This window comes from Furipterus horrens, unplaced genomic scaffold (genome assembly GCF_987537825.1).
Source record: "Furipterus horrens unplaced genomic scaffold, mFurHor1.1.pri manual_scaffold_5, whole genome shotgun sequence".
In the NCBI taxonomy this organism is placed as follows: domain Eukaryota; kingdom Metazoa; phylum Chordata; class Mammalia; order Chiroptera; family Furipteridae; genus Furipterus; species Furipterus horrens.
The window spans coordinates 30,582,378-30,598,487 of NW_028327175.1; the positions used below are offsets into that span (position 1 = coordinate 30,582,378).

General features: G+C 44.4%; 1 protein-coding gene across 1 annotated transcript in view; it reads right to left on the reverse strand.

The window, feature by feature from the left end:
- Nucleotides 1-913: 913 nt before the first annotated feature.
- The window catches only part of UBE2QL1 (ubiquitin conjugating enzyme E2 QL1), a 39,323-nt gene continuing 24,126 nt past the window's right edge, over nt 914-16,110 (reverse strand). Inside the window, exon 2 of the mRNA XM_090278917.1 lies at nt 914-2,298. Coding sequence (XP_090135043.1) covers nt 2,167-2,298 — 132 coding nt within the window. The 3' untranslated portion in view covers nt 914-2,166. The remainder of the gene's footprint in view (nt 2,299-16,110) is intronic.

The window sequence follows — 16,110 nt, forward strand, 5'->3', positions numbered from 1 at the left end:
GAAAAGGTGAAGCCAAAGAACTTATATGTACAACCCATGGACATGAACTTAGGGGTGTGGGGTTGCTGGAGGGAAGTCGGGTACTGGGTGGAGGGGAGAAAAGGGAGAAGAAATTCAGACAACTGTAACAACATAATCAATAAAATATACTTAAAAAAAAAAAGACAAGGAAACTGTTTGGAAGAAATGAACTCAGGTGCTTCTCTGGCAAGCTGTTTCTGTACCAGCTCTTTAATGTCCACAGTGTGGTTCCATTACAATAAGTAGCTAAGGGCCCAAAACCTCTGGCTAAATGTCAGGTTTCCAGGACGGTGAATTCCTCTGCGGAGGATCAGATGAATGAATGCTCTAAGTTCATTGTCATTGAATTTCATTGACCATTGTTACTCAGAGGGAACTTGAGCATTCTCAAGGCACTGTCATTTGGGCTGAACAGAGCTGCATGTGTTTTGGGGCACATAGAAAAGTGGTTAAAAAATAAAAGTACCCATAAAAGGCAGATTTGGTGAGTGGCCAATCATGCTGGGAGAACTCAACCCCTGTCCTTTGAAGCCAGATTAGGTCTCTGACAACATCGGACAGGGAGCAGGTAGTTTTCCGGGTAGCCAAGACCGCCTGAAGAATGTTATGTCATCAGCAAACATTTCTCTTCCTTCAGAGTGCTAAAATATAATCGGCAACATTCAATTTTGGCCAAATCATCCCTTTATGTGCCAGTTTCTAGCTATCTCCCTTGTTGTTTCTGGGGGACCATTTTAATAAAGGCTACGGGTTCCAAGGACTCATCTCCCGGATCTCACTGCAGATTGCTGTCATGCTAGTTGCAGTATTTGAAATATTAAAATTGCTAAAATAGACTAAATATTTTAAATAGAAGTGTAGCCCACAATGATTGGATTCTTGAGGCAGTGTGTCAGGTATGCATGATTTTATTTCAAATGTGTCCAGTAAGATTTTCCACTTGGGGTGAACATTTTTCCTCTTCCCACATATTATTATTATAAACAGTACCTCTTCATTTCATGGAGTTTCTTAGAAAGGTCTAAGTAACATAACAGAGGAGAGAAATGAAACCGTGGGGAGATTAAATAACAGGAAGTTTATATCACAGCAGGGTGCTCACGCATCCCAGCCTCAGGGGACACACAAGTGACTACAGGGTGAAGAATTAAACCCGGTCATGCAAATCGTCATACAATCACTTGGTATCCTTTGGCAGTTCTGGCATTCCCTGTCACTAGCACACATGATAAAATGAGTCAGATGACTTCAGTGAGTGGAAAATTGTCTTTTGGTTTTGGTGGTGGGTTGACCAGCAGAGAGAAGACAGGAATAGAAACTCGCTGTCAGAGGAGCATCTCAGGATATCGGAAGAGACTGTCCGCATGCCACCACCCTTTGCTCTGAGCCCCAGGGAGCGTGCGCCTGGCATTTGCAGGTTGTGTGTCCCACTGTGGCCACAGCAGCCCTGCCTTTCACATAAGGGCTCTGCTTTCTCTGTGGACACCACCCCATCAACACAGAGAACACATCTGAACCAAGAGGGCAGTTGTTTTAAATCACTAGAACCTGGCAATATTAAAATTTTGTTTTCATGAGCCAAAGGTCATAGCACAAATGAGGTCTACATGTTGTCACACGGGCCACAGAAAGACATGTCTTCAAGTGATGTTGCCCTGCCAGGGAGAGAAACAGAGATAGAGAGCACAGCAAACACGTACCGGCGCTGCAGGGCGCTCCTACGGAATATGAATGGTGCCACTGACACGAAATGGGTTGAGCAGAGGGCATCGTGTTGCCTGCCTGCTCTCTGGAGCTGCTGTCATGGAAAGAAGCTAAGGGTAATGTGGTCAGGGTGGAGGGGCGGGGTGGGGGGGGGGGGGGAGGGGAGGGGATAGGAAATGTCACCATCTCAATATTTGTTCTACAGTGACCTAGAGATGATCATTCATTTATGATAGAAACTTAATCCCGAACAGCGTTTGCTCTCTCTTTCTCTCTGTAAACACATCTGTTCATAAATAACTTAAATGTCTCCTTGGCATTCAGGATTCAGTTCCGGCTGGAGTAAAAAAGGATGGAGGACGCTCAGCGTTGAGGAGGAGATGGGGGTGTCTGTGTGTGTGGAGAGGCCGCCGAAGCGTCAGAGGCGGCATGTTGCAAACATCAGCCATCAGAGACGGGAGGGGTGACCCAGCCGTACTTTTCATGCGTCTTCACCAAACTCTTAAAGGTGGCTTCCGCTTCCTTGCGACTGAAGGACTTTTTTGATTTGCCGGCTTTTCTACAGATCCGCCCCTGTGGGAGAGGGAAAGAAACCAGGTTAGAAGCCTGGCAGGAATCCTGTTTCCCACCATCTGTGTTCAAACACATAGAGTGGGCTGCTAAAAGGGTGAAGGAAGACTGGAAGAGAAGACAGGGAACTGCCACTTACTGACTTCTAGAAACTTCCTCATGTCTCACCAGGACATGACTCTTAGTTTTAATTTTATAACTTCCTATGGAGCGTATTTGGTGTAGTTATACTTGATTAAAAGGGGCCACCAAAAGCTAATACATTTATAATCATCATCATGGGCTGAGATCAAAGTCCAAAGTTACTTCATTAAACATATGCAAATGCATCTGTGTAGTAAGAGAAACATCAACTTCTACATGAGTGAGAACAAGTATTAACAGCTATGTTTTTTGCATAAAATGTAAATTCTAATCACCTCTATGATCCTTTTCTATAATACTGAAAATTTATGGTGTGATTTGAGAATTCTGTACTAAAAGCAGCCAGACAAATACAGGCTGATGATAATCTTGAAATATTCTGTCGCTTTTGGCATGAACATATACATTGCCTGTTCTTTGTGAAAGCCCCAATTGTTATAAAAAACAACAGACAAAACCCCAAACGAACAGACCACTCTTTGTGGCCTTTTTTCCCGGGAAGAATTATGAACATAAAGCGCCAGCACTCAGTCCATTCAGCAGCCAGGAGACAGAGCCTGCTGTCAGCTAGCTGGAGGTCTCCACGCCTTCACTGTACTCAGCTGTCCACAAAGAGCTCTCCTCTCCTCTCCTGTGTCCTACACCCCACTTTCAGTTAACAGACACCTTTTCATAGATTGCCTGCTCTCTGCTGATTGGCTATTTAAGTATCACCCAGTGAAACCCTGAGCTTGAAAACAAACACTTACATTTCCTGGCTCTGCCAGGGTGGCTGAGCCTTTTGCTGAAATGCCCTTCAGGTGCCCACTGAGTGAGGAAGGGGAGGATTGCTCCATCCATCCCGGGCCCCTGATGTCCCATGGCCATGCTGCCGTTGAATTGGTCCCCATTCTTCCTTCCAGGGTCCAGTCTCCTGGAGTCTGGACTCCGAGCAAACCTTCAGCTTCACTCGTCTGACTGTATTTTCCTCTATAAAGTAGGGACAATAAGTGCTTCACAGTATCACTATGAATGCCATATAGATACTGAATTTGGAAATACTGTACTTTGAGAATTTTAAAGTATATATACTTAATTAAGAACTATTTTCCCTATTTTCATAACATACATATTTCTCCCTTGCCTATTTCCACTTAATTGAAAATCAAAGAGTCTATTCTGGGCACTTCCATTAGAGTAACTTTTTCTACTAAAATACCTACTTGTATTTAATGCTGAAAGACCCGAATGTGACAATTTACTCCACCCACTGTGATCACATCATTGTCATTAGGGAGTTAGATAAGTAAACACTCTCCTGAACCACAGGTTGTAAATGTAGAATTATGAACAACATAGGATTTTGTCCCAAGCATCCGAAAAATCTCACCATAATATGGGTGCAAAACAGTGTTAATGAGAATACAGTTCTCTGGGGCTGTTTCTGTCAAACAAAAGCATTAGTTGGTGCTTCGGTTTGACCTTTTTGGGGGCCAATCACAATAGTCAACATGAAATCATTTCTACATAGCTATAAGTTTCCCCAAACTCAGGTCCCCAGTTCAGCCACCTGCTCTTACAGGGTTTTCATGACCTCGGTGTGCACATTGAATTTCAGTCTGGCTCCGTCACTCTACATTTCATTCATTCATTCATTCATTATGCTGGGTGCTTAAAAGACAAAGTGACCTATGCCCCTGCCCTTGGGGACTTCGAGTCCATTATGGGGAGACGATGTACATCAGGGTTGCTCAGTCTCAGTACTATTGATGTCACAGGCTGGATAATTCTTCATTGTGGGTGAGGGGGCTGGCTGTCTTCTGGATTATAGGATTCTTAGCAACACCTTTGGCCTCCACCCACTAGATGCTAGCAGCACTCCTTGAATTATGACAACCAAATTGTCTCTAGGCATTGCCAAGTAAAATCATCCCTCAATGAGAACCTATGGTGTACAGAATAAAGATGGCCCAGAGCAAGGGGGAGTCAGTTCATTCTGTTTGTTTGGCAAATGATTGCTACAAGGCTTCTCCATTAAACACTGTGCTGGTTACTGGGACTGCAGGACTGTTCAGGGTGGAAATAATTCTGTTCCTCATACAGCTCAGGGGGATAGGGATTAGTCTATCATGGGGAGAGAGAAAGAAAAGATGGGGAGAGAGGTAGTGTCAGTTGTCTGTGCATCCAGAAAGATTTCTATGCCTAATTACAGTTGAGCTGAGCTTTAAAATATGGGTGGGTAGGAGTTTACCAGGTCTGATGATGCAGATAAGGGGTCCCGAAGAGAGGCTGAAACAGCCAGCTATACTTAGGAAATCATAGGTAGACACTTAGTAAAGTTGGGGCACAGAGTATGCATGTGTGTGTGCATGTGCATGTGAGTGTGTGTGTATGTGTGTATGTTGGGGTTGGAGGTGGTATAGAATTCAACAGACCTGGCTTCAAATCCCTGCTCCAACAATTCCTGGCTGTGTGACCTTGGACGAGTTACTTAACCTCTCTGAGTCTGAATTTTCTTATCTGTAAAACAAGCATAATAATAGTATTATATGACACTGGATGTTTACAAAGATTTAATATGTTAAAGCATATGATATGCTTGGCACAGTGCCAGGCACAGGGTTAACACAATAAATAGCGCATTTTATTTTTTAAACTATCAGAGGGTCTTCTTTGGCAAAGTTAGTTTCACTGTGTCCTCTTGAAAAAAAAAATACACAAAATCTTCTTTCTTTGTTGTGGATATTATAACTTGGTTTATTTGGTCACAAAAATGTCTTCAGGTAAATGCAATATTTGAAATTTATGTGACTAATTTCTCAGCCTTCTAAATAATGTTTTTTTTAATGAGTTTACACAAATACATCCCTTCTTCTATAGTTCTCCCTTAATTAGATTTTTCTTCTTATTTTTTTTCCTTTATAAAGATATCTTTATGGCATTTTTGTGTTTCATTTACCTATGAATTACAGGCTTCTGCTCCTTTAAAAACAGAATTTCCGACAACTCATGTAAAGTTTTGGCTTCTTCACTCATTTCCTGGACTGAATTACAGAGTACCTATCTATTTTCAAAGTCTTGGAAAGTGTAATTGCTAGTCTAATAGCACTCACAACCCCTGATCCCTGCAACGTGGGTTTCGAATGTGTGTTGGGCTCCTTTCAGGCAGGGGAGACTTCCTGGAGGAGGTTGTTCAGGAGCTGGACTCAAAGGATAAGTGGAATAATCCAGCCAGAATGTTGGAAGCCAGGAGGAGCTCTAGGAATTTGTGTCCAGGTACTTCTGGGAGGAGAGGGAGAGAGGAGGCTGTTGGAACAGAGTGTCATGGTGTGTGGCTTCAAACAACAGAAATTTAGCCCTGGCTGGTGTGTCTCAGTGGATTAAGTGCTGACCTGTGAACTGAAAGGTCACTGGTTCAATTTCCAGTGAGGGCACATGTCTGGGTTGTGGGCCAGGTCCCCAGCTGGGGATGCACGAGAGGCAACCAATCTCTGTATGTCTCATACATTGATGTTTCTCTCTTTTTCCTTCTCCCTCCTCCCCCTCTTTCTAAAAGTAAATAAATAAAAATAAAATCTTTAAAAGGAGAGAACTTTCAAAAAAAAAAAAGAAAAGAAAAGAAAAGAAAAAAGAAAGAAAATAATAACAAATTTATATTCTGATGGCTCTGGAGGCCAAAAGTCCAAAACCAAAGTATGAGCAGGGCTGTTTCAGGAGGTTCTAGGATGGAATATGTTCCACGCTGCCCCTTAGCTTCTGGTGGTTTGTTGGCAATTGTCAGTGTCCTTTGGCTTGTAGGCAAATCACCACAATCTCTGTCTTCATTTTCCCATAGCCTTCTCCCCGTGTGCCTCTCTGTCTGTGTCAAATTCCCCTTTTCTTACCAGGACACCAGTCCTAATAGAGAATGACTTCATCTTAACTTTACATCTGCAAAGATCAGAAATGAGGGCACATTCACAGTGGGAGTGGGGGAGCGTTTGGAGTTCAATATGTCTTTCGGGGGGACACAATTTTCTCTGCTACAAGAGATAGGGTTGATAGAAAGGTCTTCAACCCCCTTCTACAGCATCTAGACCTCTCCTGGGGGTGGCAGAGCATCAAGTCAGGTGGTTTTTTTGGGGGTGGCAGAGCATCAAGTGCAGGCCATCAGGTTGGGGTGTTGGCAAGTTAGGTTATGGTCACAGTCCAGAGAATATGGGCAAAGGCCCGGCCTGCAGCAGAGGCAATGTGGGAGGAGAGAAAGGGGCTGGGTCCATTGAAGGCCATGTCAGCAGAGCTTGGAAGGCATGTCACTGAGGGAAAGGAGGACTAAGGCATAGAGGTTTCTGACCTGGGAGAAAACAGGTTTCCAGGATAAGATAACGAGTCTCTGTGGGTAGGCTGGGCTTGGCCTGAGTATCATAAATCCAGGCACACAGGCCGGAGGCTGTTGATGTAGTGCTTGGTGCTCTCATATTACGGGAAATGGGCGTGAAAGAGAGCCCATAAAGGGAGATGCAAGGGGTCAGGACTCCACTCTGACCACTAGCTACAGGCTTTGAGCAAGTTGCCCTCCCTGCACCTCAGTCTCCATGTCTGATCATGTGCTCACGGACACCTGTGGTGTGGGGTGAGCCTTTGGAGAAGGATCAATCACTGGCCTAATGTGAAGGGTGCCAAGTGGGCACAGTGGTGGTGTGACCAGTGACACAGGAGAGCCTGTGGGTGACACTGTCTTAGAGGTTGCTCCAGAAAGGGGACTGGGGAGCTGGCAGTGGAGGTGTGGAGGTCAGGCAAGAAAAGAAGCAGAAAGCCATGGGCACAGTGGCTGGGCCAGGCAAGGGGAAGTCAGGGAGGGCATGGATGGGGGTCTGGGCGCAGGCTGCAGGTAAGTGCCTGAAAAGCACTGGTGCCAGCCCTTAGGAGGAAACAGTAGTCTCAGGAGCATGATGCTTGATTGATTTATGATAAAATCAGAACTTCATAAATTCTTCTTGATCTTATTTTTTTAAAGCAATCTCTGCATATTAAAGAAAAATCTGGTTCTTTAGAAGAGTTCGGTTTAATAATAAAAAAGTTCCAGGAGAACAACCGGTATTTCCCACAGATTAATTAAGTGCCTGCCGTCCAACAGACCTTGTGCACATTGCTGGGGACACCCGGTGACCCCAGGTGATGCCGGGTGAGCGACATGCGCACGGCTTAGCCAGGGGCCTGGAGGGTGGTAGCAGTGAATAAATGAATGAATGAATGAGTATAAATGGCCAGATTCCAGCTCCCTTTCCTGACAGGGCCACAGACAAGCTCAGCTGTGACAATGACTCTTAGCAGGGCAAAATATAAGATTAATGCCCAAGATGTAAAGCCACTTCACTCAAAAAGGAATGTTGTCTTAGTGAAACATTCTAAAATTTTCCATTGAGAAATATTATGTAACTACAGACTCTATTAAAGTCCCTGAAATATTTTCTCAAGTATTAGGTAATAAACATCGTCAGATATTTTCTCTTAAGTTTATGAAAATTCTCAGGATAACTACAAAGCCAGCATCCGTTTTATTGTAAGAACTTGCATAACATTCAATATTATCATTAAAAAATCCTCAAGCCACTGGCAGCACCAAGAGCACAGTTCTTGGATATTTTTGATGCTTGCAAAACATAAGCATCTCTTCCTTCTACATTTGAAAGAAAGTTCTAGCAATTATTGATTCTGTTTTGAGACATACTATATTTTCTCGCAAGAAGCAAGCAGAGGAAAAGGGACTTTCTGCTAAAAATTTAAATATCAGATAATCATTTCCAAAATATTTTTTTGGAGATTCTACTAATACTTATACTTCTGCTTAAGCAGCCGGGTCCCAGTGGGTTTCATTAGCTGCACTGGAACTCAGGAAGTGACAGCTAGACCTACTTATTAAAGGCACTGGTGGTGGCTCTGACTAGTGCTTGCTCTGTGCCAGGATGGGCTTGCACACCTTCATTAAAACCTTCCTGAAACTCTGCCAAGTGGGCCCAGCCTTGACTTATGGATGAAGGAACAGACACGGAGAGGTCAGTGTTGTGCTTAAAGTCACACAGGGTTCCAGTGCAGGATTGGAGGCCATGCTCTGAACCCAAGGCCCAGCTGGGTCTCAGAAACATCCAGAAGGGTCACAGAAATGAGAGAAAGAAAAACAAGATACTGGCCATTCACTCCACAAATGCTGCCCGCCCTGGCTTTCCCCCACTGGACGAAAGATGAGCCACTGTCACTGAATCCCCCCTGGCCCTCCACACTTCTTTTCAACACGGAGCTTCTAGCCTCCATCTCATGTTCACCACAGAGCTTGTTTAAGCCCTGAGCTGACTGATCAATACATTGAATCTGCCTCCACCGCCAAGAGGCTGGTCTTCCCGGCCCAGGTGTGTGGACCCTTCTCAGCTCTGGTTCTGGTGTGAGCGGAGCAGGTGGACCACCCTTGTGAGAATCTCGTTCACTCACAGTCCCTGTTCCCACAGATGACTGGCAATCTGTGGTTCCATTTTCGCTAGACGCAGAATGCTGCTTTTGACAGGCCAAGTCAAGGACACCGCATTCCATTTTCACGGTTAAAACACTTCTTTAGTGCAGAACAGTCATTCCTTCCATGTTTTCTACTTATGAGCTAATTCCAGCTACCTCCATGTGGGGCTCCAAAAAGCCGCGTGAGCCCACCCTCTGCCCCTGGTATCGTGGGCAGGCTCACAGGACCATCAGACAGCAGACCTGGCTCCACTGGACAAACAACGTGTTCACTGTATTGGCCTTGACCTCGTTACTGAGGACCACTCTGCCTCTGCTCTACACTGAGCGAGAGATTGGCAGCAAACGATGGCGGCCTTTTCCCACTCAACTTGACTTCTTAGGTCGGAACCCAGGCTGACCCTTTTCCTTACACACGTCAATTTTCTCAGGGAACCATATTTTCCCTTCTTCTTGGAACACATTTTGAAAAGGATAAGAATCAAGATTCTTCCTCACAGTGCCCCACTGGTTTTTCGCTCTACCCATTCATTCTCAATGACTTAATTGTCACTGCAGTCCTCCTGTCCTGGGGGTGGGGCCTTGCTGACTCCAACCTGCCATCACCTCTGATGCTCGAGGCTGCCTCCAACTGGCCACATGGCCTTAATTAAGCACGGGGCACTCTGGACTTTCTGCTGCTGGGAGTCAGAATAAAAGAAAGGATGGATGGGGTGGGGACATTTGTGAGAGAACCTGGGTCTTCCTCTCTACTAGGGAAGGCAGAACCCTGGGCAGCCAGGAAGAACCAGCAGAGTCAATGGCTGCAGAGAGACAAACTGCCCACCGTCCATACCTCCTGCCTTCTACTCACTTCCCCACAGACAGCAGCTGTGATGACTAGGGTCACTTACTCCTGAAAGCTTCACCCCACACACTTGAGAGACCATCTGCATCCAGCCAGGTGCCCTTCCCTCGGGCTCACTGATCCCAACACTCTCCATGGCACATTCCCATCAACAGATGCAGTTCTGTGGTAGCACAGACAATAATGACAGAATGCCATTGAAGGGAACTCCAAAGAAATGACGGAGACCCACACTGTCACTAGAACTCAGGACAGTAATCAGTGCTGGGAATTATCCTGTCAAAACAGAGGACAGCTATCTTCCCCCACTTTGCCTCTGCTATCAGGGACTTCATGTGTTTGACAAAATAATCCCAAAATGGGTTGTTCTGGAAAAGCTGCATCAAGTAATGTAAGATTTTCACAGAGAACCAAGGTAACATCAGCATCACGTTTTCACCCTCAAGATGCCTTGTAGTCTCAATAGGCATGTCTATGTGATTTACAATGACATTTCACAACCTCGCAATCTTCCCCAAGCATTGTGACTTGTAGTGACAGAGAATGTTGACACCACAACACAGTAACACAGGAACTTTATGATGTGAAAGAAAATTCTACAACATTAACTAAATAAAGCTGATGAGATTTTTGGAATTGTTGGAAGTCTTAAGATAGATTTTGTGGGAAAAATTCAAATGTACAAAGGGGGACCCAAGAAACCCCCAGAATGTATTTATAAAAAACTGTGTACTTATTTTTACATGTTTAAATTCCAGTCACCATCAAAGTACTCTCCATCTGATGCAATATGCCTACTAAAAAGTTTTTCCCACTGCTCAAAACAGTTTTTGAACTCGCTGATTTTGATGTCTTTAGGTGCTTCTGTTGTTTTTTGTTTCACCTCTTCTAAACTGGCAAAACATTTCCCTTTGAGGACTTTTTTCTTCTGGGGAAACAAAAAATAGTTGCTCAGGGTGAGATTGGGTGAATAGGGAGGTGGGGCACAAGAGTCATGCCGTTTTTAGTCAAAAACTGCTGAACACTCAGCACAGTGTGCGTAGATATGTTTGTAAATTGCCCATCATGAAATGGGCAAATGTGTTGAAAGAGTTTTCAAAAAAAAAAATTAATTGAAGCCAAACGTACCTTCTCACAACAATGCCAGCTGGTACACTTATACTGATGGGTTCCTAGAACACTCGCCTAGCAGGGGAAGCCTGTACTACAAGGGGTCTGCTTTCCAGAAGATAATTCTGATATTTTTGGAACCCCCCCCCCCAATGAAAACGTTATGATTTGGGCACAAATTATCTAAAATACATATTACTCTTGAGAAGAGTCTGTTTTGCTATAGAAACACAGTAATAACAAGACTTCCAATCAAGATGCAGAGGTAAGTAAACAAGCTTCGCCTCCTTGCAAAACCACAGAAAGAATTACAACTAGACTTCAAAACAAATAACACCCAGAACTGTCAGAAAATTGAGCTGTATGGAAGTCTGACGACCAAGGATTTAAAGAAGCCACATTCATCCAGACAAGTAGGAGGGGTGGAGACATGGAGATGGGCAGAGAGGCACGGAGATGCAGTGTGGCATGGAGAGATGAGGGTGGTGGAATGGGTGGTCTCACATTCACATTTGGTGGATAAAATTGGGAGGGATACTTTGGGAGCAAGTGATCCTAGCCCCAGGCTAGACCATACAGCCCCGAGTTCCAGTGCCAGGAAGATAAATCCCCATAACTTCTAGCTGTAAAAATCACTGGGGGTTGGAGTGGTGGAAGAAACTGCCAGATTTTCAGGACACTCCACTTAAAGGATCTGCAAGGACTTAAAACATACACAGGTGCACTCCCTCTGGGACTCAGCAGCAGGGCAACAGTTGGAAGGCACAAGTCACATAAGGTGAGTGCTGCGCAAACCTCCAGAAGCCAGGCAGTGGCATTGTCCCCTCTCTGAGCCTTTTACCCACACAGAACCACAAAGTGATAAAGTGGGCCCTGTCTTGGCAATTACCTGAGGCTCTACCCTACATAGTTTACAGGTGCCTCTTCTACAATAGGCCATGTTACTAAGACAGGGAGTCAAAACAGCTCTACCTAATGCACAGAAACAAACACAGGGAGGCTGTCAAATAGAAGAGACAAAGAAATAGGGCCCAAATGAAATAACAAAATAAAACCCCAGAAAAAGAACTAAACAAAATGGAGGTGAACGACCTATCAGATGAAGAGTTCAAGACACTGGTGATCAGGATGCTCAAAGAATTCACTGAGTATGGCAACAAAATAAAAAAAGACCCAGGAGGAAATGAAGGTTACACTAAGTGGACCAACAGTGGAGGGAATGGAGCTGGGATTCAAATAAACAATTTGGAACATAAGGAAGAAATAAACGTTCAACCAGAAGAGCAAAAAGAAAAAAGAATTAAAAAAAACAAGGACAGTATAAGGTGCCTCTGGGACATCTGCAAATTTACCAACATCCAAATCATAGGGATGCCAGAAGAAGAACAGGAAGAGCAAGAAGTTGAAAACTTATTTGAAAAAATAATGAAAGAAGACTGACCCAATTTGGTGAAGAAAATAGACATACATTTCCAGGAAGCACAGATAGTCCCAAACAAGTTGGACTCAAAGAGGACCACACCAGGACACATCATAATTAAAATGCCAAATGTTAAAAATACAGAATCTTAAAAGCAGCAAGAGAAAAGCAGAGTTACCAGAGTTACCATAAGGCTGTCAGCTGATTTCTCAAAAGAAACTCTGCAGGCAAGGGACTGGAAGAAATATTCAATGTAATGAAAAGCAAGGACCTACAACCTAGATTACTCTATCCAGCAAAACTGTCATTTAGACTGGAAGGGCAGATAAAGTGCTTCCCAGACAAGGTAAAGCTAAAGGAGTTCATCATCACCAAGCCATTATTACAGGAAATGTTAAAGGAACTTATTTAAGACAAAGAAGATCAAAATTATGAACATTAAAACGGCAACAAATTCACAACTATCAGCATCTGAATCTAAAAAACCAAACTAAGAAAACAACCAGAACAGGAACAGAATCATAGGTATGGAGATTATTTGGAGGGTGATCAGCTGGAAGGGGGAAGGGGAAGAATGGGTGCAACGGTGCAGGGATTAAGAGACAAAATTGGTAAGTAAAAAATAGACAGGGAGGCATTAGGAATAGTATAGGAAATGGAGAAGCCAAAGAACTAATATTCATGACCCATGGATATGAACTACGCGGGGGATTGTTGGCGGGAATGGGGGTACTGGGCAGAGGGGGGCAAAGGGGAAAAATTGGGACAACTGTAATAACATAATCAATAAAATATATTAAGGCCCTGGCTGCTGTGGCTCAGTGGATTGAGTGTCGGCCTGCGAGCCAAGTGTCGCTGGTTCGATTCCCAGTCAGGGCACATGACTAGGTTGCACGTCAGGTCCGCAGTTGGGGGCACGAGTGAGAGGCAACCACACAGTGATATTTCTCTCCCTCTCTTTCTCCTTTCCCCTCTCTCTAAAAATAAACAAACAAACAAACAAATAAATAAATAAAAAACCTATATTATTCCTGAAAAATATATATATATTAAAAAAAGAGAAACATAGCAATAACAAAAATCCTACATGGATTATTTACTTTACCTCTTTATTACTTTTTGATTCTTAATAAAGGAACAATGCTCTTAATAATGTGAAATTTCATTTCTGGTCATTGGAGATTCCCCCACTCCTGCTTTTCACATTGTTTTAGCAGGATACATCTGAGCAGATGTCAAAGGCCTGTTTTTGGCTTGCTCTTCCTTATTGAAGTGCTGAATAAATAAAGAACCAGTTCTTCATATTTCAAAGGTTGAGATAGTGGTCAATGGGGACTCCACTCAAACCTGACCTAGGGGAGGAGAAAGTGGGGCAGCTTCCCACCAGTTCCCCACCTAAGCCCATCATGCCTGCAGCAAACCTCAGCAGGCTGCCTTCAGTGTGAGGGCTGGGTGTGGGTGCAATGCACCAGGAGTCCCTGGCATGGCTGAAACCATGAGCTCAGCCTGAGATGGCAACTCCTCCTACATCAGTTTGATTGGAGAGAGCTCACATACTAGAACCAAACTGTTTGTGAGGCTCGGTGAATGCCCAATTAGTCTGAGGCAGAAGACTGTGTGTGTGTGTGTGTGTGTGTGTGTGTGTGTGTAGGGTCTGCCTGTTGGCCTTGTCCCCTGCCCCTCTCTATCGCCCCTGGGGATAGGGTACCTTCGTGTGACCACGGGCCTTCAACATTGATGTGAGCTGGTGATCCCAGAGCTCATGAGTCAGGCCACTTGCATGAGGGTGTTTGGAGACCAGACTTTCTGAGTCCCCGGAGTAGGGTTCATTGGTTTTCACTTCTCTCTACCCCAAGCAGGGGCTCCTGTCATGTATGCAAATCATTATTGGTGTCAACCAGTGCCCAGCAAAGACAATGGTGGTTTGGTTTTACAAATCCAAAGAATGTTTTCCTGCTGAGGAATCTAATTAACAAGTGGGCATGGCAAACAGCACATGACCGGAGGCCACTCCAAGTATGAAAAGAACCGAAAAGGATCACCTGGAACAGGCTATGCATTCACTATGTATTTCTGCTTCTTGTATTACTTTCACAAAAACTGTCATAAGCTTTGGGCCTGATTTGGCCCACTTGCGGAAGGCTTTGTGTGACTCCTTCACACCCCCTCCCGCAAGTTTCCACTTCATGGGACCACCCATAAAGAGTTACGGACCCTGCACAAGCTCTTCATTGCGACAATGCCAGCCCAGCAGGGCCGGCCCCAACAGTGTCTTCAAACGCGTGATTCCCTGTGGGAAAATTGGTCCTCTGTGTGCTGAAAATTTCAAATAGCAAACACCTTATAATAAACTTGACAGTGCCTGGTAAATTTGCCTGAGAACACACTTTTGGTTGTTTTGTGCACCAGCTGCTAATGAGGCGCTAATGAGGTTCCAGGGTGGTAGATGCTGGCGGAAGCACCGCTCTGCACAGAAATCAGAGGCCCCACCTGCAGGCCGATGGGATGAGGAGGATCAGGAGCGTGATTGGGAAAACACCCCTCTGCCCTGGAGGTTTGCAGACACTCACCTACACCATGTTCCAGGCCATTTCAGGAGTGTGATGGCTTATCCCAACTCAACTAATCTTAATGCACTTTCCTTTAAAAACTAAAACTAAGTGTATCATAAAACAGCTTTCTTGAGGGTCTAGTGGTGAAATTCAACACTGTAACAAGGGCTGCTCTGGAAAGCCAGCTCATTTCCCACTGTGGGCATGTACTGTACCAGGTCAGCATTTTGATTCCATGGCTGGAGTTGATTCTCCCTGTATCCCACCCCTGTTTTCTCTGGTTCCCTCCTCACTCCCACCCCTCCATCACCCCCACACCCTGCCTTCCAATCCCCCCCCAACCCGGCACCTACACTGGTTTCCATTAAATCAAGAGCTCTGAACACAGAGAGTCCACCTGGCCATGTGGCATGAATAACTGGATAAAAGTGAGGACTCCAACTGTTGCAGGACTACACACCCCTACCCCACTCCCACGTTTGCTGGTGTCACTCAGATGATGGTTCCAGTGTAGCTGGAACCCAGCACATGCTTTTTCTGTTTGTAAGAAAATGCAGGGCCAAGAAATGGCATAAAATAGTTTCCCCAGGCTTAAGAAAACAAGGTGATGGGGATGTTTCTGGACAATGTCATGTTCTGTTACCATAAAATAGTCCTCAGATCGTAATCAAGAAAGGAAGTTGGTTCTAAATTTATATTTCTAGCCTCTGACTGAAAAGCTTAGAAAACCGAGGGACCGATTTTGACTGACCTAATAAAAATTAAAAAGTGATTTTCTATAAGCAACTGGGATGGCTATTATTATTTTTAGGTCATTACTTTGGGGATGCTCTGATTTCAACTCTATTATTTGTGTAAGGGTGTTGCTATAGAACCTTGTCTTTTTTGATTAAGAATTATAATAAGTAGAGAAACGAATTCAGTCAGTGATTTTTATAAACATCATGGGGAATCTTCAAACAATACATACTTTACAATACAATGCAGGTAAAGTGTGTCCCAGTTACTGTTCCAAGGGCTTTACATATATAAGCGTGCTCAGTCCCCACCAGGGAGGGACTGCTATAACCTCGCTCATGATGAGGAAGCTGAGGCAGGCACCAAATTAAAGTGCCCAAGCTCATGTGGCAGGTAGGTGGTGGAGCTGAAACCTGAACTCGCAAAGTTGGGTTCCGAAGTTCCTGCTCATAACTGTTCTGCTATACTAGAGACACTAACAACAAATGATGCAAGTGCTAATACTGGGGGGCCCACCATCACGGCCTACACCCAAATGT